This window comes from Mus pahari, chromosome 14 (genome assembly GCF_900095145.1).
Source record: "Mus pahari chromosome 14, PAHARI_EIJ_v1.1, whole genome shotgun sequence".
In the NCBI taxonomy this organism is placed as follows: Eukaryota; Metazoa; Chordata; class Mammalia; order Rodentia; family Muridae; genus Mus; species Mus pahari.
The window spans coordinates 40,961,591-40,982,047 of record NC_034603.1 but is presented as its reverse complement, the minus strand read 5'-3'; the positions used below and the strand labels follow the sequence as shown (position 1 = coordinate 40,982,047).

Below are 20,457 nucleotides of genomic sequence, written 5' to 3'. Positions count from 1 at the left end.
GTATTCGTGAAAACTACAACTTCCAGAGCTCCATGCACAGGGCTCCGGGCTTCAAGTCAGGTGGTTCAGGTCAGGTGACAGCTGGCCCCTCTTTCACACAAAGTCGGCGGAGCTCAAAGAGTCCCTTACACTCCTCAGCGGTTTCTGGTGCGGGATTGTTGCTTTCGGTGAGGTCGGTCTACCAAGCCTGGGAAGCTGTCAAGTGAGAACCATCGCGATCGGGACAGCTACCCCCTTTTCTGGTAGGACACCACCCACCCCAACAGACATTAGCCCCGCACCTCAGAGGGGCAACCTACGCTACCAGCGCCTGGGTTTCTAGCCTCTGGCCCCAACCCAGATCCTCACATCCCCGGGTTGTAGGGCCAGGGTGTTGGTGGCACTACTCGGTAAGTGGCGCCGCCTGAATCTGGCTTGGGAATGTGCAGATAGGTATCTTGGGGTTGGGGGTAGATGCTGCTAGAACCGTTCCAGGAGCTCGTGTTGATTCTCCCAGAGAATGAGAGGGTACCTGGGTTTTGCCTTTTTCAATAATACTGAGGAAAATAACTATCTATGCTCTGAGAGCTTGCTGGGAGCCCTGGGTGGTAGTAGTAATAACATTACCTCATTGTTTCTCAACTTTTTGTTATTTTATCAATCTACCTCCTTAAACCTTTAATACAGCTGGTAAGCTCTATTTTTTGTATTATGACGTTTGGGAAAGAGATAAGCAACTATTACAGCTAATTTTTTTTCAGGCCTCCAGAGCCTATTTTAGCCCCTTTGAGAATGTATGCCTTGTATTTCATCCCACTATAATTCTGTGGTGTAACTACCACTGTTCCTGTTTCCCCATTAGGAAACATAGGTTAATAAGTATTCCAGAATCATACAAGTAAATGGGAAACCTGGGACCTAAATAGTACATATCCAGGGAACATATTCCTTGTCAGATCTGTGCAATCCCTTGAGGAATGTGGGTCTCCCCACTCTCATGGATTGTGGCCAATTAGGTCCATAGGGGGTGAGGCAGTGGGAGCAGAGACAAAGAGTGATGGGCATGGTTTTGGAAGCCCTGTGAGTGAGTATGGTGAATGACCACTCCAAGACCAGCTTATAAAGTTTTGGGGACTGAGAGTAGGAACATCCAAGATAGGCAAAGGTCATTGGCTGAGGGCTTAGGGTACTGAAATGCCCCATTAGCAAGGGGAAGCAATTCAGGAATCTCAGGTGCTCACTTAACGGGTTCTTATCAAGAGGGAGGAAATTGATCCTGTAATCTTACTAAGGCTGTGTGACATTCATCAGGTAGAGGTCTGTGTTGGGGGCCAGACAAGGTCAGCAAATGAGAAGTTCCACTTATGCTGAACCCATAGGCTATCCAGCCATGGTGGACTTCCACCTTAATTAACAGAGTTTTCCCACAGAAGAAGCTCCAGGTTATGGACCAAGAACAGGACTACCTCAGACACCTGACTAAGGGAAGCTGCCACAGGAGATCTCTTGAGTGGGGGGTAGTAGAGGCTCTTGAAAGTGTGCCATCTGATTGAGGTGTGGAAGATGGTAAACACACACACATACACACACACACACACACACACACACACACACCAGAAGATGGGCATGACATGTCATGTAACCTTGTCTTGTAACTTTTTACAAGCCTAGTTGTGTGTTTAACCAACTGATCTTAGCATAGTAGGCGCCATCGGTTCTGGGTTTCTCCTTCAGAGATGTCTTAGCCTTTAGCACTGAGGGACATTTTGCTGACGGAGTGTTTGAATTTCACTTGGAAACAGTCATTATCTTCCAAGAAGTGATATTTATTTTCTATTTATTTTATTATGTATATAGCATTCTGCCTGCATGTATGCCTGCAAGCCAAAAGAGGACATCAGCTCCCATTACAGATGGTTGTGAGCCATCATGTGGGTGCTGGGAATTGAACTCAGGACCTCTGGAAGAACAGCCAGTGCTCTGAACCTCTGAGCCACCTCTCCAGCCTAAGGTTTTTTTGTGTTTTTTTTTTAAAGAGAAGAACACTGCCAGTGGTTGGTTGGTTGGTTGGTTTTCCTGTTAACTGGCTGCAGAATGCAGCTGAGTTCCCTGTGCAGGCCTGTGTTCACATCCTCGGAGTAGGCCTTTACTCGACGCACATAGCTGCTCTAAGTGGGCTTTGCCCATTACATGAAACATAGATAGGTCCTCTCCGGGGTCTCCTTCCTGGAGGTTGTGATGCCAAGCCTGTGAGGTCAGAGGTGTGGAGGAAAAGCCCTTTATGAACTGTCTCCCTGTCATGGATCAGGGAGCATGTTGTCCATCAAGAGCTGAGCTAATCCAACCTTAACATGCCTCTCTCTTGCTCCTTCTTCCTCCTAGTTCTGAGAAGTCAGAGACCATGAGGAGGAATTGGCTGCTTATTTTGACCCTTTTCCTCTTGACGTTCACAGAGAAGTGTGGTAAGTTTAAGACTGGCTTCTCAGCTTTGTAAAAATGAAATAGTGGAAAGAGTAACTTTTTTTTAGTTAATGCCCCTATTGTATTAATAGTATGTTGCCTCAGCTTTTCATATCTAGGCATATTGTGGTGGGTTTTAATTTTGCTAGGGATATAATTTTCTTCTCATACTATTTATATAATGTGATAATTTTTTTTTTCAAGAACCAAACTTCAAGAATTATTTGTAAAGAGTAACCTCTTTGTCACCGAAGGTTTGGTGCTGTCCAGGCAACTGATGGTTGGCCTGCCACTCAAGAGAGGTAGCCAGATCCAGTTCTGGTGTAGGGACACTGTACAAAGAGCCAGATGGTCCCAGGCATCGTTGGCATTTTACCCTTGGGTCCCTCTTGCCCTCTCGGTATCAGCACAGGTAACAGTTGGTTCCTCAGTCAGCCTGTATGACTGGCTCGCCGAGTCTCACCAAGCTGAGATAGTATCTGTAAAGAATAGCCTGTGCTTCTGCCCTCTAGACCTTGCAGAGAGGTTTATGGGCCCTGGGAGATACTAGGGAGGCCCTGTACCTAGTTCTCCCAGATACAGACAAAGAAAAGTCTACCTGCCTGTGGCAGCTCAGTCTAGTGGTAATAGCCTTGGCTTTGAACCCAACGAGAGTAGCGTTGAGCTCTTGTTCAGTCGTTTCTGGCTATGTGGGGAGGCGGGGCGGGGGGCTCCTTTACTCTTAGAAGGAATTTCCTTGACTTAAAATAGGACTGGAAATTACTCATTGCCTATTGTGATAATTATCAGGTGGGTTTAAGAGAGAAAAACAGAAATGGTGGTGTCCCTATAGTCCCAGCACTCTGGAAGCTGAGAGAGGAAGATCGGTTGTGTCCATTTGTTCCAGGAAGACTTAGCAACATAGTGAGACCTCACCCCCCCCCCAGTCCCAAAAGTTCCAGCAGCAATGGCTAGGATAAGGTGGGGTGCAGAGTGGGTACTCGCCAATGGCAGTGGCTTAGATCTATAACCCCAGCTACGTGAGAGGCTGAGGCAGTAGGATCACAGAGTTAAGGCCTTCATGGGCTATGGGGGAAAAAATGAATTGAAGGCTATAGGGACCAATCTGTCCTGAGTAAACAATCCATCCAGGTGAGGGGCCTTGAGACTGTGTACTATGAAGAGTCACATCTGGGAGACTTGCAACTTGGGGACAGCCACCATCTGCATTTATACATGGGGACCAAGCTGGAGAAAGCAGTTCAGATGTGGCAGAGCTGAGCCCAAAAGTATGAGTTTCAAACTAGTGAGCACCCGGAGATATGAGGTGACTCTCTCAGGAAATGTCCATACAGAAGAGTAAAAACTATCAGTGGAAATACCCAGGAGAGAACCCAACTGAGGAGGTTGGAAGAAACACTGAAGCTCCTTCTTCCAATCTGAGCTCTAAAACATCGGGTCCTAGTTCTTAATCCATGCTGTGGAAGGTTCTGGGTAGAGGCCCGTAGTTTCTATCCCTATGAGAGCCATCTTTACCATATTGAACACTTCCTCTGCTACATAAGATGTCCTCTCCTAGTCTGGATTCCTGATCATGACTTCTAAGATGTGAAGTCTGTGAGAGGGGCAAGTATGCCAGGAAGCTTTGAGCATGTTTGGAGATGATACAGTGACAGGGGAGGTCAAAGAATACAGAAACTACTCAAGGAAGCTAGCGAGCCATCCCCTGTAACCACAGTGTGCTGGGGTACTTGCTCTCCCTTCTTCCTCCTGACTTTTTTGACGCATCCTACCTCCGAGCTGCACTCCCAGTCTGCCCCTCACCCCAGAATGGCTTTCTAAGACCCAAACCTACTTCCCTCACCCTGGCGGCCTGTTTGTCCACCTTCTCCCAGGTTAGCACCTTAATGCCAAGAAGCAAGCCCTGATAGTGAAAAGCATAGATCCCTAGCCACTACCTTCCAGTCCCCAGAAGAAAGACAGCCTCAGGAAAGGAACCATGCATGGGTTGAGCTGAGTCTGCAGGGAAGCCCTGAAGGTTCCTTAGAAATATGTTAGCCAGGCCTTGTGCCCATCTCAGAATACAAGAATTAGGCCAGACCAAATTTTCAGAGGGAACCCATTCACTGTCCATCTGCTGAGGTAGATGGTTCTAGTCTGCCCTTTCCAAACACAGATGTTGCTTTGAATTTCTTTTTTTTTTTTTTCTTAATAACTTTTGGGCTTCGTAGTTCCTAAACTGTTTCTGGGGAACTGAGATTGTTCACGGAGGCGAAGGAGGAGGAGTTAGTTCCTCCTTTAGCCTGTGGCCATCTGGCCCTGGTGCAGACATGGGAAGAGCACAATGTAAGCCTGGAAGTAGACCTAGGAAGCAGGACTGAGCAGGGGCTGGTGAGTTCAGATGGCAGAGGCCCGGGTGCCCACTTCTCCCTGTGGGCTGAGCTCTCTGACATGATGGTGACTCATGCCATTGCCTTGGGTCTTTCCAGAGTCAACTGTCAGTCTCACTGCTCCTCCCACTGTGAAGCTGGAAAATGGCAGTTCAACCAACATCGGCATCACCCTTGGGTGAGTTCTCAGGCCCAGTTCTGTCCTCAGCCCCTCTGTCACAGTCTGCATGTGATGTTCGTACCTCTTTGTTGTAGGACATCATTAAAAAAAAAAAAAAAAAAAAAAAAAGTTCGTGTCCAGGACCTCAGAGCAGGGTCCCAGAGTCAAACATGCACAGAGTCTAGAAGAAACATGAGCTATTCCCTCTAGAGAGGCGAGTCCTCAGGTGGCTACAGGTGATGCCACACTCCAAGGCCCTTCCCAAGAATAAGTATTTGAGCAGAACTCTAAAGAGGAAGGGGCAAGGAGCTGAACTACTGACACCACCACAGCGCTGCCGAGGTCACTTGCCAAAGCAGACAAAGGGACAGTATCAAAGGGTCCCACTTGTCCCAGCTCACACTTTGCCTTTGTCCAACTTGCTGACACCTACTGGTTTCGGCCTGAAGGTCCTGACTTGGTTCACCCTCCACCATGCCTGTGGCTCCCGGCCGAGTCAATGTCCTTTATTTCCTCATCAGCAAAGCCTGATCCCAAGCCCAAGCTTTGGCACCCAGGCCGCCTCACAGACCTGCCCTTTGTCCTCTGTGCCTTGCACACCTACCTCATGTAAACCATCCAGCCTATATGCTTACTGCCCGCTCCCCTTTGGAATCCTTAAATGGAGGCACATTTGAGGCTCCTGTGGTTGCTCCCCAGAGAGCCTCATCTCCTTCAGTCCCTGCTGGCCTTCACACCACACCCTGCTCAGACCTAACCCTACCAAAGGAGCCTTTCCCACTGGGGCAGAGAACCAGAGGCCTTTCCCCCTCGTCCCTGTTATTCAGAGCCAGCATTCCACCTCACCTAACCCCAAAGGGACATCTAGTCTCCTGATAGAGCAAGAACAGGGTTCCACCTCTTACCTCTCCCAGATCAGGGGCAAATATCTAGGTAACAGTATTCTCTCAGACAACAATGAAAGTTAAAGCATAAAGCCATGCAAAAGATGGCAGACACAAAAAACTCTGGGCTATCAGATCATGTGTGGATAACATATAAAAACAGCAACTCCTCAGGGTCAGGAGATTGGAGGGGAGCAGAATGGGGCTCTGTTCGGAAATCCTGGAGGTTGGACATGTATAATCTGAGCACATTGCCCTTGCTGGTCCTGATTTCTAGAGACATGAAGGCCTGGTATGAGGTCCAGAGGGTTGATTGCTGTCTTACAGGGTCCAACCTCCCAGTAGTAACAAGGCTCTTATCCTCCGTAGGCATCCACTAAATGAGACCTTGGTGATCACTTTTGAAATCACATTTCGTTCAAAGAATCTTACTATTGTGGAGCTTCCTGATGAAGTAAGTAACAGACCCTCACTAACACCTAAGGCCGTGCAAGGCAACAAAGCACATTTTAACTAAGAGCTTGTGGAAACAAGTTACCCGGTCGCCCCATGCCATCACCCTAGACATCTGTGGTTAGGGCTTTACTGCACTCTTCCAGGATGAGCGTTTTCTGCTGTACAGTTTGGAAGCTTTCATCCATCCAATAGGATGACTAGCTCCTGGGGTCAGTCCTACAGCATAAGTATGGTCAGTAATAATAGGGTATGGTGTATAGTCAGGTGCCAAAACAGAGGCCGGAGGCAAAGGTGGTTCTGAGAATGGAGAAGTTCTAAAGGATTTTAAGGCCCTGCCACATCCACGGATAGGAAATATCAGCCTTACTTCGTAACATTTTAGGAAATGATGGGGTTCTCAGTGTAGACCTTAGCATCAGCCCCTGGCACCAGCATACGCACATACAGACACACACATGTAAAAGTACTTTTATTCTCTTGACATAATTGTCTTCAAAGCTAACTAACCTAGGCCTAGTCCTGGGAGCTTTAGCCTCCGTACAGTCTTGTCTAGGCCTAGAATATTTTCAGCCTCTGACTTACTGCTGAATGAGCTCACCCTTTCTTCTTTCTGATCTCTGGCTGGCTGGTTCAACTCAGCTGTTCTGGTTCAAACTGAGTCAAACGGGCCTCATTCTCAGCCTCTCCTGAATTGCTCTGCTTGGCCTCAAACTAACTTTGGCAATAATGTTTTAATCTTCTGCCTCCTCCTTATTCTCTGGTTCATTCTGTCTTCACCTGTGTCTACCTTGTTCTCTTTCTCTCTCCCTCCCCCTCCCCTGCCCCTCCCCCTCTCTCAGCTTTAGGGCTGAGGCCAGCATACAACACAATGAAAGACATGGATGGTCCCAACAGCAGGTCTGCTACAAGGACTCTTAAGTTTTGCTTGATCTGCAGACTCTCAGAACAGACATCAATAAGTTAGATTAGATGTAAACATCTAAGTAAGGGTATCCATTTGTAAAAATACATGAAAGTCAAGGATATCGGGCAAAAGAAGTTAAACACACACACACACACACACACACACACACACACACGAGCTTAAGTTTCCTTGAACATAAAATACAAAGCACTGAATCCTTGGTGTCAGGCCAGTGGATATCCTGAGGGTCAAGAGACTGGAGTGGGGTAGAATGGAGTTTCTGGAGTATTGGAAATTCTCATTTCTTGTTCTGGAGGCTGAATGTGTGCAGTCTGTAGACACTTCATCAAGCTGTGATGTGTGCACTTTCCTGTATGTGTATTATAGGCCAAGCTTTTTTCTTAATTAACAGTGGGAGTCAAAGCCAATCCATTTGTGGAAGATGATCTTTATGAACACCTGAACCCACCTTCTCGGTCTCCTGCTTCACTGTCCCCTCCCTGTCCAGAGCTAAGCATCCTTGTCCTGTACCTGTGATATAAGAAGCCAGTGGTTAGAACCTGGGAGTCAGGTGGTTTAGGAGTTCAGCCTGGAAGCCTTGGGTCAGGGACTTCAGCCCAACAGAATTTTCCTCATTTATAGGCATAGTCTCCTGGACCACGCTCTGGGGATTAAAAGCAATAGTAACAAGTATTAAATGGCTGGCATCAACCTGGCAGGACCTTGAGAGTCTTCAGTAAGAAGCCCTGCTAACCTGCATCCCATCCTTTGGGAGCTGAAAGCAGGATGATCTCAAAGTTGAGTTGTGGGGCAGGAGGGAAAGCAGCTAGATGCACACACTTGTGCCTGCAATCCCAGCACTCAGGAGACTGAGGCATGGGGATTTCTGTGAGTCCAAGAACAGCTGGGACTCTATAGTAAGTTGCAGGCCAGCCAGTGCTACATAGCAAGACTCTGCCCTAGAAAACTAGAGGAAGGGAGAGAGAAAGAAATCACTGTTGTGGGGATGGAGAGATGGCTCAGTGGTTAAGAGCACTGTCTGTTCTTCCAGAGGTCATGAGTTCAATTCCCAGCAACAACATGGTGGCTCACAACCAACTATCCTGGGATCTGATGCCCTCTTATACATAACATAAATAAATAAATCTTTAAAACACACACACACACACACACACACACACACACACACTGTTGTTTAATAAGTCACATCCATGTGGTACTTACAACATAGCTTGAGGGTAACATAGCTTGAGGGTAGGACCTAGAGGGTGATTGGGGAAAGTGGTTCCATACAGATGCTATCCAGCTCCCTGCTGAGGGGATTTCAGTATGGCTAGAAGATGACCAAAAAGAAAAAAAAAATCAGATGGCACAGGCAGGCTCTAAGTTCATCTTCTGGGAACAGGGCTTTTGATAAATATCAAGCAGACATGACCACAGAAGCATCTTGTGGCCCCACCTCTTCTGCTTTGCTGTTAGGCAGTTGAAGCAGAGCATGAGGAAACATCCTTTGATGGGTTTCACCAAGCATCCCAATAACGGAAATAGAAATAATACATCATGATAGGAAGCACTCCCAGCCCACCTTGTGCCCAGCTCTACACTGTAAGCTTTAGGGACACCATCATCCAAAACAGCACTGTGAGGAAGGCACTAGTATGGTCCCCATGTACAGATGAGTAAACTGGGATAGCGTGACCAACGAGGCAAAGACAGCTATCTTACACTCCTTCAGTGATTAGCCAGGGAGGGCCAACAGTTCTGCTGAGATAGCCATGTGGAAACATGGCAGGTGGGGCTCAGGTTAGCCGACCCAGTGCTTCTTGTGGCCAGTTAGCAAGTTCTCAGAGAGCAGAAGCAAACGTGGTGTGCCCCTACCCCATTCTCTGGTTCGCTGCCTGGAGCTAAACCCTATAATTATACACAGCCACAGATCAAATTCAGTGTTCCTAACAGGTCATAGTGCCTCGCGGAGAGAAAAATGCCTCTTTCCAAGTGACTTCTCAAAATATTGGACAAGTGACTGTTTTTCTGCATGGAAATCATTCCAACCAGACCTGGTAGGCTGGTGCCCACCCCCCACCCAAGTGACCTCACGTAGGGGGAAGGGTGGCCATGCACAGATGTCCATGGGGACTTCCTCCCAAGCCTTCCCCAAATGCGTCCTGACCCCAAATCCCTTTCTAGCCCCAGGATCCGGTTCTTGGTGATACACAGCAGAATTGTTAGCATCATAAACCAGGTGATTGGCTGGATCTACTTCATGGCCTGGTCTGTCTCCTTTTACCCACAAGTGATCCAGAACTGGAGACGGAAAAGGTAACCTGCCCAGCTGATAGCTGTCCCTGCAGGCCCTTGTGAGGCTTTAGGAAGACACCCCCCTACACCTCCCCATGCCCGCTAGTAGGGTGGGATTTTCCCTGTTAGCTATTTGGTTCCTTGCCCAGTTCACCCTTTCTCTATGGGAACTTCTCAGCTAAGTATAACTAGGCTGGGTAGGAGAAGCTGCCCTGAAGCCCCTTGTCCCTGAAAGGCTGGGCATCGTGCCATGCAGCTTTCAGTCCCAGAGACAAAGACTTGTGCTTTGACTTAGCAAAGTAAAAGTAGGTCTGGGATCAAGGACTGGCTCTCCTGTCTTCACATTGCCACATGGGTCTTGGGTCTCTTAGAGGACTGCCGAGCAGGGAGCCAAGGAAGTGGGTGCTCCCTCTCCTAGGGCCTCCAGGAGAAGCCTCTGAAGTATTAGAGGGGAGGAGGAGATGGTTCTCAAGAGAGCCAGTAAAAAGACATCAGCTATGGTAACGGCGAGATCTCTAAGGATGGTGCTGAGGCCGCCTCTCCCGTGTCCTAGGAGCTATGCCCCGCCCATCCCAGGGGTCCCCTGCCTCACCCCTGACCCACTTTGTTCCCCTCTGTCCCCCTGCAGTGTCATTGGTCTCAGCTTTGACTTCTTGGCCCTGAACTTGACGGGCTTCGTGGCCTACAGTGTTTTCAACATCGGTCTTTTGTGGGTGCCCTACATCCAGGTACAGTATCACTCACTCCCTACATCCCACACCAGCCCATGCGTGACTATGTGTCTCTTCACCTCTCAGCTTCTCCTCACCCCCCAACAGGAGGAGTTTCTCCTCAAATACCCCAATGGTGTGAACCCCGTCGACAGTAATGACGCCTTCTTCAGCTTGCATGCCGTGGCCCTCACCCTGATTGTCATCCTGCAGTGCTGCCTGTATGAGGTAAGCAGTGAAGCCTGGTGACCTGGAGGCCATTGGTGTCCTTAGCCAACCCCCACCCAACTCTACCTGCGTGCCCTGAGAGGATGGTGGCATGATGCCCCCAGCCCTCTGTGGCTGAGTGGATCTGGGCGGAGGGGGACTTTGCTGTCCTATTCCTGGCTTAATTGAGGGAGTGTGTCAGGAAAATGGTATTTGTGGGCCACGGGTATGTGAGGTTCCTTGGTAAAGTGAAAGGCAAAGTCATTCACCATGAAGCAAGGGACACTATGGGCAGATAGGCATGGCCCAGGGTTAGGGGTACCAGTGGGGAGCCAACTCCTGGGAGGGTGGGAGGAACCTGGATTCTCTCTGTCACATGGTGTCTCAGCATGGACTAAGGGTACCTTTAAGAAGTCCTGGTGTCTCCTAGGAGCACTCCTGATGGGACAGCTTTACAGTCACCTCCAATCATGTGCCACCTCCTCACATCACACCCAGTGGGGGCTATGTGACTTTCATGAAGCTTGGTTTTCTTATACCTTCCCTGTGACACTCAGCTGAAGGGGCCTCACTTGGGGGCCGTGTCTGGAGAAAATCTGGGATGGGAACAGATTCTAAGTCCCCTGGGCTTCAACCAGGTACTGGGCCTCCGATATTGGGGTTCATGCCCCTGTGCTGTTTGCCCCCTCCAAATGAGCTCTGAGCTGCCCAGCTCTGCAAATCGGAACTTGGTCAGCAGAGACTGGAGGACACAACATGGGTGAAACAGGAGAGCTTGATTATATAAAAGGATGATTATATAAAAGGATGGGGCTGGTACTGGGGACTCTGCACCTCATCCCAGCCCAGCTTTGATTCACCCACTACCCAAGTAGAGCCCAGTAATCTCTGGATTTTGTCTCCTACCATACTTGGCCTTGTGCAGACACAGCTCCAGTACCCTTGGCCCCTTCTTTACACAGGTTATACCAAGGCCAAGCTTCTGCCTCCAGCCCTCCCCTCCCACTCACCCTGTACCCCTGTCCCCAAACCCTGAAGCAACCTCTGTATCCACATCTACAAACTGCACCCATCTCATCCTCAGCGAGGCAACCAGCGCGTGTCATGGCCCTCCATTGGCTTCCTGGTACTCGCATGGCTCTTTGTCCTAGTCACCATGATTGTGGCTGCAGTCGGTGTCACCACATGGCTCCAGTTCCTCTTCTGCTTCTCCTACATCAAGCTCATCATCACACTGATCAAGTATTTCCCACAGGTACTCCAGAGCCTTCTTGCATTTCCATATGGATGGTAGTATGAGAGGCAAGAGGTACCGAACCCAAGCTCTGCTCTCCTGGGTCAGGTTTTCCCAAGCTAAGGAAAGGGAACAGCAAGTATATGGTAGAATGAGGAAGATCAGGAGAGGAACCAGGAAAAGACCAAAAAGACCAAGACTTCCTCCTGGATGGTAGGAAAAGAGATGGTACCAGCCAGAGACGCTCAGAGTGCACTGTGGGTTTGAAGGAAGAATTTGAGGCTGGAGCAACAAGAAGAGGGGATTGCCCAAGAGACCAAGGGGGACCAGCAGGTCAGAGGTGGCAGCTGGGCCATTTTACAGGTGGAAGAACTAAGGGACTCAGTAGCTTTTCTACATAGCCCTAGTGCCAATGCTAGAGCCAGATTCCACACCAGAAAGTCTGGCTCCCAGCCACATTCCTATATAGTGTGGAGCCCAGGCTGTGATCAAGGACAGAGTCACTGGAACTGTGAAGAAGAATCAGAGTTCCAGTGAGACATGGTAGCACATACCTGTATTCCTAGTACTCCGAGGACCTGGGAAGCCGAGGGAGAAGAATCATGAGTTCAAGCCCACCCTTGGCTACATAGGGAGAGACCGATTTTTGTTTTGTTTTGTTTTGTTTTGTTTTGTTTTGTTTTGTTTTGTTTTGTTTTGTTTTGTTTTGTTTTTAAATGCATAAAATTAAAAACCAGAGAGGGCTGTGTCTACTCTAAAAGGTGAAGCAACTAGGCAGCATTCCCCACCCCCACCCACCCCATTGGAACCCAGAGATTGGGGGGGGGGGGCAGGGACAGGAAGCTTCACTTGCCCTTCGTACACACTTTCTCTGGCTACTGTTTTTCAAGGCCCAGAGGTCACTGTATGAGTGAGAAGAATGAACAGATCTCCTTTGGAGTACCAGTCACAGGCGTCTGTGCTTCTGTCTGGCCCTTCACAGCCTTCCATCTGTCTGTCCCCAGGCCTACATGAACTTCTACTACAAAAGCACCAAGGGCTGGAGCATTGGCGGTGTGCTCCTGGACTTTACAGGGGGCAGCTTTAGCCTCCTCCAGATGTTCCTCCAGTCTTACAATAATGGTGAGTCTGCCAAAGCCACTCCTACACAGTGAGTGGAAGCACAGGACAGAGGGGCTTCCTGGGAACCCCTAGATTCTACAGTTCCTGGGCAAATGGGGGGGGTGAGGCTCCACATCCCCCACACATCCACATGCCTTAAGTACTTCCAGCCTAAAACCATATCCTGTCCCCTCTGGCTATTAACAGACCAATGGACATTGATCTTCGGAGACCCAACCAAGTTCGGACTTGGCGTCTTCACCATCTTCTTTGATGTTGTCTTCTTCATCCAGCACTTCTACTTGTACAGGAAGAAACCAGGGTACGACCAGCTGAACTAGAATCCAGAGACCCAGTGTAAACAGCCAGGGCCTAGGCCCTGGTAGAAAAGGTTGTATCCAGCAAAGGCAAGAGAAGCAGCTGGCGCGCAGGGCTGGAGCACTGTGCCAACAGAGAAGCGTTCTCTTCCTCGAGAGCCAAAAGCCTTAAGCTCAGCCTGCCTGCCACCATCCAGGCCTCTCCTGAACCATGGAGAGGACTCCCTCTCTGGAACAGCCACCTGACTCTGCTTGAGACCAAAAGCTAGACTTGAGGCAGTCTCTCCCAGCTTAAAAGCTCCAGCCCTCTGCTGGAGGCACCCAGCCCTCCTGCGTCTTGATACGCCATCTCTCTCTCTTTAAGGCTTCAGGCAGCACACACAGGTCTAGACAGCCATCCCAGCCAGAACTGGGCATCATGTTTGCAGCTGATGACCTTGCCCCAAAGCACCAATATTTCTGGGAGCAGCTTGAAAAGCTAACCTTGCAACTGGGAGAGCCAAGGGTGCTTTGTCCCACCCGCAGTGTTCACAGGGACCGAGCAGCCAGGTGCTGTGGCCAATGGACTTGAAGGTGCTGATGCTGGTGGTGGAGGGGAGAGAACTGTGGGATCAGGCTTTGGGGTCCTCTCTCTCGGGGCCACTTTTCTTATGCTCATTCAATATAACACTGCTCTAGTAACTGCAGAACAAGTGGCCCAGGCCAGTGCCTGGTAAAGTATATTTCTGATCCCTGAGGTGCCTGCCACATTGGTCTGAAGTGGACCCATACCTGCTGCCCTCTGGATCTTTGCGCACAAAGATACCACAGTAACTTTTTTATTTTTATTTTTACCCCCAAGGGATATTTTTAAATGGCTTTTCTTTTGCCATCTTTCCTACCTCCACTTTCTGAGAGTTGGATGGAGCGCCATCTGAGTCCCCAGACTCCTCCTAACCTTACACACCTATGGAGCAGGTACTCAGGACCAGCCAGTGCCTTAGAAGCCCATCAGTCAGTCAGTCAGTAAGCTGCACTGGAAGGGAAGGGAGGCCTCCTTCCCCAGCCCCAGACTGAGACTCCAGCTCCTCAGAATACAGGGGCTTACCTCCTGTGTTGCTTTTGGTCCCACTCTGATCCCACACCTCCTTCCTTCTCATCCCATTATTCTTCCTATGCCAGGTAGGGAAGGAACCAGGGTGTGCCTTGAGTTTATCAATCTGTTCCTTTTGTTTGTTTTAAGACTAATATTGAGGGATACTTGTATTTCTTTCTTTTATATTTTTTTCTTGTTTTGTTTCATTTTTGTGGAGTGTGTGTCCTTAATTAAAAGGTGGCTTGTTTCCTATTTGTACACTCGGAACATTTACTAGATGCTGAAGGCAGTTATGTTGGCCTTCAGAACCAAGTCCTGGGGGCTTGAGGACCTTGCTTACCTATGTCAAGAAATACATAGGGCTGTGGAGTGTGCTGATTTGAGGTGGCTGCATGTTGACCCGCACTGGATCGGGAAAGACCTCACAGGTTCAAGATGCCTACCCAACCAGAGCCAGGTAGGTTTGTTTCACGGTGCCTTATCTGTCAGTACCAAGGTTCCATCAGCATGCTCAAGCTGTGGGTGTGAGCAGGGGTTGGAAGGTTCAGGGTGGGGTGGGGCATGATGCAGGGATGATGAAGATCTTACTCTGTAGACTGACACATCTCTAATTTAATGTCTTGTTTCCTAGAGTCAAGATTACAGCCTGGTCAAGCCCATAGCTCGCTTCACTCAATGACTTTTTTTTTTTTTTAATAAAATGTGTTATTGGGCTGAACACAATAATATATACCTGTAATGTCAGATATGTAGGAGGCTGAGACTAAATAAGGCCACCAAGTTCAAGGCCAGCTTGAACAACACAGCAATATTCTGTCTCAAAAAGGGCAAGCTAGGGATATGGCTCACTGGCAGAATGCTTGCTCAGAGTACAGGCTTAAGACCTGGGTTCAACAGCACCCCTCCCACCCACCCCACCCCCAAAAAAGAAAGGAAGGAAGGAAGGAGAAAGAGAGATAAGATAAAAAGATTAGAAAAGGAAGAGAGAGTTATTGGGTGTTACCCTTTAAATACAGATTTTAAATTCTGGAGCCTTTCTGAGCATGTCAGCCAGTACTCTATCACTGACCTACACCTCAGCCTTCTGGGCTTTCCTTCCCCTTTTCTGGCTTGGCAGCTGTAGGCAGGCCCCTGAGCCGCATCTGCCTAGAGTTCCCAGCTCACCACTGAGCCAGTTCTCGGCCCCTTGCATTTTTCTCATGAACCTGAGTGCACATGAGGCTCCTCTCAGGTGGTAACTGAAGCTAGGCTGCACAGAGGCACATGAAGGTTTCACAGTGACAAGAACAAATATAATTCAGACTTCCCATAACTGTAGTAAGATGCTTCTGGACGTTTCCACAAACGTGGTCTCTGCAAAGCCACAGTGTGTCCCCAGTGAGCTTTCTAAGGTACTACCAGAAACATGGTTTCCAGACAAAGAGGCCTAGCAGGAGTTGGGCTTTACTCCAGAACAGCAGGGGGCAAGCTAGCCATCCTTAAAACATACCACCCTCCAAGACACCTCCCCAACATCCAGCAGAAACCCCTGGTGAATTCCAGCGTTGTTTATTAGACACAAGTCTTGAACATGGGATAGCATCATACTGCCCCATTTCCATAGTAACCAACTGGCTTGGTCACATGCTACAAGTTGCTGCTTCCAGGTGTGTGGATTAGTAAGCTCAATTCAAACAGTAAGATAAAAACACTTTTGTATCAAAGTTGTAACTTAAAAAATACAAAAGCTAAACCCACAGGTGCAGAGAAAAATGGCAATCCTGAGAGCTGCCTTGAAATGTCAGTCCTGAAACTTGTGGGGAGGCCAGCACCCATTAGGGGAATGAAGGGAGTGGGAGCCTGCCCTCTTCATCCAGGTGGGCTTCATACTGTCTCTGGCATATGTGGGTCCAGCCCCAGGCTGGGCACCATGATGAGGGAAGTATAGGGAGAGGCACTGAGAAGGTGACAGGGCAGGGCCAAGCCCTTTAACCCGAGCAAACTGGGAGAAAAGGACCCTACATAGGTGGCACATCAAGCTTTGGCAGCTCTCAGAGGTGTTTCCTGACTGCCCAGCCTACGCTGTGGCAGAACCCCTAGGAGGTCTGGCTGGGCCTATGGTTACTGAAGACAGGATACTACTCCAGGCCTTATTTCCAGTCCTCAGTATCCCAAGAGAAAGAGCTGGTCCCATGGCCTCAGGCTGGGAGATTGAGGGATGAGAAGGTTGGCTTGGACCTTTGGGATCAGCTATTAGCCCTCAGAGCTGGGGCCCAGCACACAGCAGAAGCCAGAACTAGAGACAGAGCGTGGATGTGTTCTCACTGTACAAGAAGGTCAGCGGGCCCAAGTCTAGACCGTGGCTGACTGCTAAGACAGCATGGACTGCTGTACGGCCTTCTGCAGAGACTGGCGAGTCACCAGCAGGCGGACCACCTCCTCCGAGCGCTTGGTGAGCCGCTTCCGAGCCTGGTCGTGAGTGACCATGGTCATGTCCCAGCCGTTCACCTGGCCCAAGGAGAAAACACAGGCTCTTCACCCTCTACAATCTGCAAACAGGGTTTTGAGGGGCCCAAGCTACCCAAGCTAATATCCCCTAAAGATGAGGTGCCAAGCATTTTAGCAGAGGCACACAGGAAAACCAGCTCCCTTGGATGCAGTATCTGCATCGCTTCCAAACCCCATTTCGATGAGCTGCTCCTCTCTGACCCTAGGTCAACCCTCAACCCCAAGCGCTTCAGCCCCTCTCACCCAAAACTTGTTTCCCTCCTTTGGGACAACCATACCTGCATGATCTTGTCTCCAATCTGCAGCCCAGCAATTTCAGCAGGACCTCCCTCAGATACTCGTGTGACGTAAATGCCCTGGAAAAAGGCAGTGCAGGTAAAGCCCTGTGGTCACTGGATTGGGCCAAGTGGGGATCAGTGTAGCTGCCCCTGGGATTTTCCAGCCTGCTGACAGCCACCTCTGCTCCTCCAGGCTGTCTCAGCGTGCCTTCTACCTAATCCTACCAGATCATTAAGGATTGTCTAGGATCAGCTTCTGTTCCCCACGGGGAGGCCTGGGACCAGAGCACTCTCACCTTGTCTGTTTTATCTTCCGAGAAGGGATTCTGAGACGGGTCCTGGTCGATCCCACCTCCAATACTGAAGCCCAAGATTAAGTTCTCACCTTGACGCAACTTATGAATTTCAACTCTTTGCTGGTAAAAGAAAAAAAGCAAATTGAGGGTAATGGATAGGTAGGTGGGTGGGGCAAGATCTAATCTCTATGCCCAGCAGCAACCTCAGGCTGCTGGGCCAGCTTAGAACTATGCCAAGAGTTCAGGGCCCTCTGTAGAAATCCAGCTGGTTACCTATCTAGGTTGGCGGTTGGATCTAAACCAGCCACGGGGACCTCTACACACAGCCCTTTGCCTGCAACTTTTCACACCCATTTCCCATCCCTGATCAATATGTATTCTGACGGTACTGTGGCTACTACAGGAAAGACACTCATCTTTGTGAGGAAGGACCACCCAGGTCAGAAAAGATCAAGCCCTGAGAAAATGCAGACGCTTGCTGAGGCAGCTCAGATTGCTGAGCAAGCCCTGCCAGACAAGAGAGCATGCAAGCCGGGAGGTGCGTGGGGTAAACAGAGAAGAAACTCGCACAGAAAAGAAGAGAAGGCATTCCTGGCCAAGGAGACTGGTGTGTACAGCACAGGAACTGAAAGGGTATAGGCCTAATCATAGCATCTCTCCAATCCTCAGGACCTGTTCTTATGCCGTCGTAAGAATGTTCCAGGATTCTCTCAACCACACTCTGGGGTTAAGGTCTCCAATTATGCAGGCTTCTTTGAGAGCCCTCAGAAAGCATCCTCCAACCACCAGGGGTTACCCCCCTAATGTTGAGAATTTCAATAACTTTCCAGACTTGGAAAGGCTTCAACAAAATGATCATTTGAACCCAGCCTTGGGAAATGGTCGTGTCACCACCTGACCTCGATCTTGAGCCTACTGGAATTCAAAGAGGAGTTAGGAGTGAGGTGAGGCATTGGTGCTACAATGATCACTGGAGCTGTCTGGAAGGGATTGGATGTCTTATGGGTGGGAGATGGAGGCCTGAGGACATGAGCTACTTATACCTGGTGATCCGTAGACAAGGACTGGTCATGAGGAAGTGGAGCAGAGCACCCTGGCAAATGGCTAGTCTTTCTCTACCTGTGGGTCATGACCCTGGGGGGGGGGGCGTCGAATGACCCTTACAAAGGGGTCACCAAAGACCATTGGAAAGCAGATATTTAACATTATGATTCTTAACAGTAGTAAAATTACAGTTATGAAGTAGCAACGAAACTGATTTTATGGTTGGTGTCACCATAACTCGAGGAGCTGTATTAAAGGGTGGTAGGATTAGGAAGGTTAAGATGACGGAGGAGAAGCAGACAGGATAGATGCAGGCGTCGACCCAGGTAGAGGAGTGTCAGGGGTCATCTGCACGGGCTTCCAGGAGGCAGATCAGTGGGGCCAGAGTTCAGGGGAAAGCTTTTGAAATGGTTTTAACAAAATGGCTGGAACAGAACCAGGATGCTAACTCTACCTGAGGGGGTAAGGCTGGGAAGGAAGCACCTCCACCCCGTGAGCAATCCAAGACTGGGAAAGGCCACATCTGCCTGCTATGTTCAGACATGCACCTGGCATTGGGATTGGAGGACTGTGGTCTTACAGCTTTAAGGAAAACTCTGACCGGCCTGCCAAGACGGAAGAGGAAGAAAAACCATGATGCCTAAGGCCCTTTCACCTGGGGCTTCCTGTCCAAAAGTGTAAGCCTCCAGGCTCACGTCCACACACACCTTCCTTCACTTCCACCAGCCAAGGCCCAAAGAGACAAAGCCCTAACTTAAGGGAGAAGTCAGGCAGCAAAGTGGCTCTCCCTAGGTCCTCAATTACACCCTCCTTTTCCAGATAGGGTGAAACTCGATCTTTCTGGGGCAGCCAGGGAAGGACCCTAGAAAAATCAGGCTGGTACAAATTGAGTAAAACTGGGAAGCTCTCCATTGGCCCAGCAATACATCCTTCTAGCCGGAAGCTCACCCTCCCAAGCCACCTTTATCAGTAGCTTCGTTGCCCCCGCCCTCTAACACACCCATCTAACATGGCTCATACCTACAGTTCCAGCGTTAGGAGCCAAGACACACCTGTGACTCCAACACTTGGAAGGCTAACCAGGGAGTACTGCCAGAAGTTCAAGGCCAGTTTAAGCTTAAGAGTAAGGCCCTGTCTGGGGAGTGATCTGATCTAGTTTTCCTAAAAGCTTCCTTTTAGGAAACTGGGTACTGATGTTTCTCTCTGGGATTCAGCTGCTCAGGGTTGGCCAGCGCCCCCATCAGACTGTAACATCTATCCCTCCATCCTGTTGCCTATTCAAATACACCTGGTTGATACACAAGACAAACCCAGAAGGAGGCCCTGGAAAGATCTAGAACCTTAAGTGTCATGCACAAGGACACTATGCATCAAGGGCTCAGTACCCTAAAAAGTTCAGAAGACTAAGCTAAGCTAAACCCTCGAGGGGTCTGTCCCAAGAGCAGCGAAGCCGGATGAGAAGCGGGAAGGGGGCGCACAAACTCTGGCCAGCCCCACCCCCTAAATCTCCTAGGGCTCGGAGGCGGCGGCGGCAGCGTGCCGGCTGGAGCAGAGGAAACGCTTCCTCATTCCAGAGGCTGCAACTCACGGACATTGGCGCCCGCCCCCCACGGCCTCCCAGCTGGGGACACGGAGGCCCAGGGCAGGGGAGTTTTCTAACACTCCCACGGACCAGCCTTTCTCCTACGTCCTCCCGGTCTGCGCCTACTAAAAGGTATCCACACCCGACGGCAGCAGTGCACAGGATCTGGCCTCTGTCCAGGGTCCCGGGAGGTTCTTAGGTCCCAGCCATCTCTCCAGGCCAGGGAAGGCTGCAGCATTGTTAAGCAGAAACGGCCACCGGAATATACGCAGGAGCCCCGGGTCCCATACTTTCTCAGTCTGTCTAGATGTCAGTTTGCCGCTCTGCGAAATGGGGTTGAGCCAAGAGGAGAAGGAGCCCGCGCAAGCGCACTCACCACTACGGCGGTGACAGGCTGGCCCGGGACGTGGGACATTTCGAACGAAATCTGTCAAGGCGACAGCGCCCGGTGAGACCCCCAGCGAGAATGCCCGCGGCCGCACCCTCCCTGGTTAACAAAGGGCAGCCCTGCTCAGCCCGCCCCCTTATGAATACTTAAGAAGCCAATCAGCATCTGGAGCGCTGTTGGGCTTTCTGGAGTCCCGGGACTTGTGTGCTGAAGCGGGGCGGGAGGAGG

At 49.8% G+C, this 20,457-nt stretch overlaps 2 protein-coding genes across 3 annotated transcripts; one reads left to right on the top strand and one right to left on the bottom strand.

Annotated features, from left to right (window-relative positions):
* The first annotated feature begins 70 nt into the window (after positions 1 to 70).
* Ctns (cystinosin, lysosomal cystine transporter) lies at positions 71 to 14,693 on the top strand. Of its 2 annotated transcripts, XM_029546576.1 has the most exons (12): positions 71 to 242; positions 2,362 to 2,441; positions 4,908 to 4,986; positions 6,222 to 6,306; positions 9,169 to 9,272; positions 9,400 to 9,531; positions 10,139 to 10,238; positions 10,329 to 10,448; positions 11,512 to 11,682; positions 12,666 to 12,783; positions 12,970 to 13,084; positions 13,444 to 14,693. In XM_029546576.1, exons 2-12 carry the CDS (start codon positions 2,381 to 2,383, stop codon positions 13,559 to 13,561), a joined length of 1,203 nt encoding a protein of 400 aa, XP_029402436.1. In that variant the 5' UTR covers positions 71 to 242; positions 2,362 to 2,380; the 3' UTR covers positions 13,562 to 14,693. The 2 variants fall into 2 exon arrangements, with proteins under 2 accessions (XP_029402436.1, XP_021068327.1); XM_021212668.2 differs by having other exon boundaries at positions 72 to 242; positions 12,970 to 14,412.
* A 993-nt stretch (positions 14,694 to 15,686) lies between these two features.
* Tax1bp3 (Tax1 binding protein 3) lies at positions 15,687 to 20,454 on the bottom strand. The gene is made up of 5 exons (XM_029546546.1): positions 20,376 to 20,454; positions 20,218 to 20,268; positions 17,216 to 17,335; positions 16,920 to 16,997; positions 15,687 to 16,641 (listed from the first exon to the last, which is right to left on the bottom strand). The coding sequence occupies exons 2-5, from the start codon at positions 20,254 to 20,256 to the stop codon at positions 16,504 to 16,506; spliced, it is 375 nt and encodes a 124-aa protein (XP_029402406.1). The 5' UTR covers positions 20,257 to 20,268; positions 20,376 to 20,454; the 3' UTR covers positions 15,687 to 16,503.
* Positions 20,455 to 20,457: the final 3 nt, after the last annotated feature.

Coding starts and splice junctions, on each gene's coding strand:
- Tax1bp3 (XM_029546546.1), bottom strand. CDS start 20,256: ATGTCCCACGTCCCGGGCCAGCCTGTCACCGCCGTAGTG. Junction 17,336..20,217: donor AGCCTGTCACCGCCGTAGTG/GTGAGTGCGCTT, acceptor TTCTTTTACCAG/CAAAGAGTTGAAATTCATAA. Junction 16,642..16,919: donor TTGGAGACAAGATCATGCAG/GTATGGTTGTCC, acceptor TCCTTGGGCCAG/GTGAACGGCTGGGACATGAC.
- Ctns (XM_029546576.1), top strand. CDS start 2,381: ATGAGGAGGAATTGGCTGCTTATTTTGACCCTTTTCCTCTTGACGTTC. Junction 11,683..12,665: donor TGATCAAGTATTTCCCACAG/GTACTCCAGAGC, acceptor GTCTGTCCCCAG/GCCTACATGAACTTCTACTA. Junction 12,784..12,969: donor CCTCCAGTCTTACAATAATG/GTGAGTCTGCCA, acceptor GGCTATTAACAG/ACCAATGGACATTGATCTTC.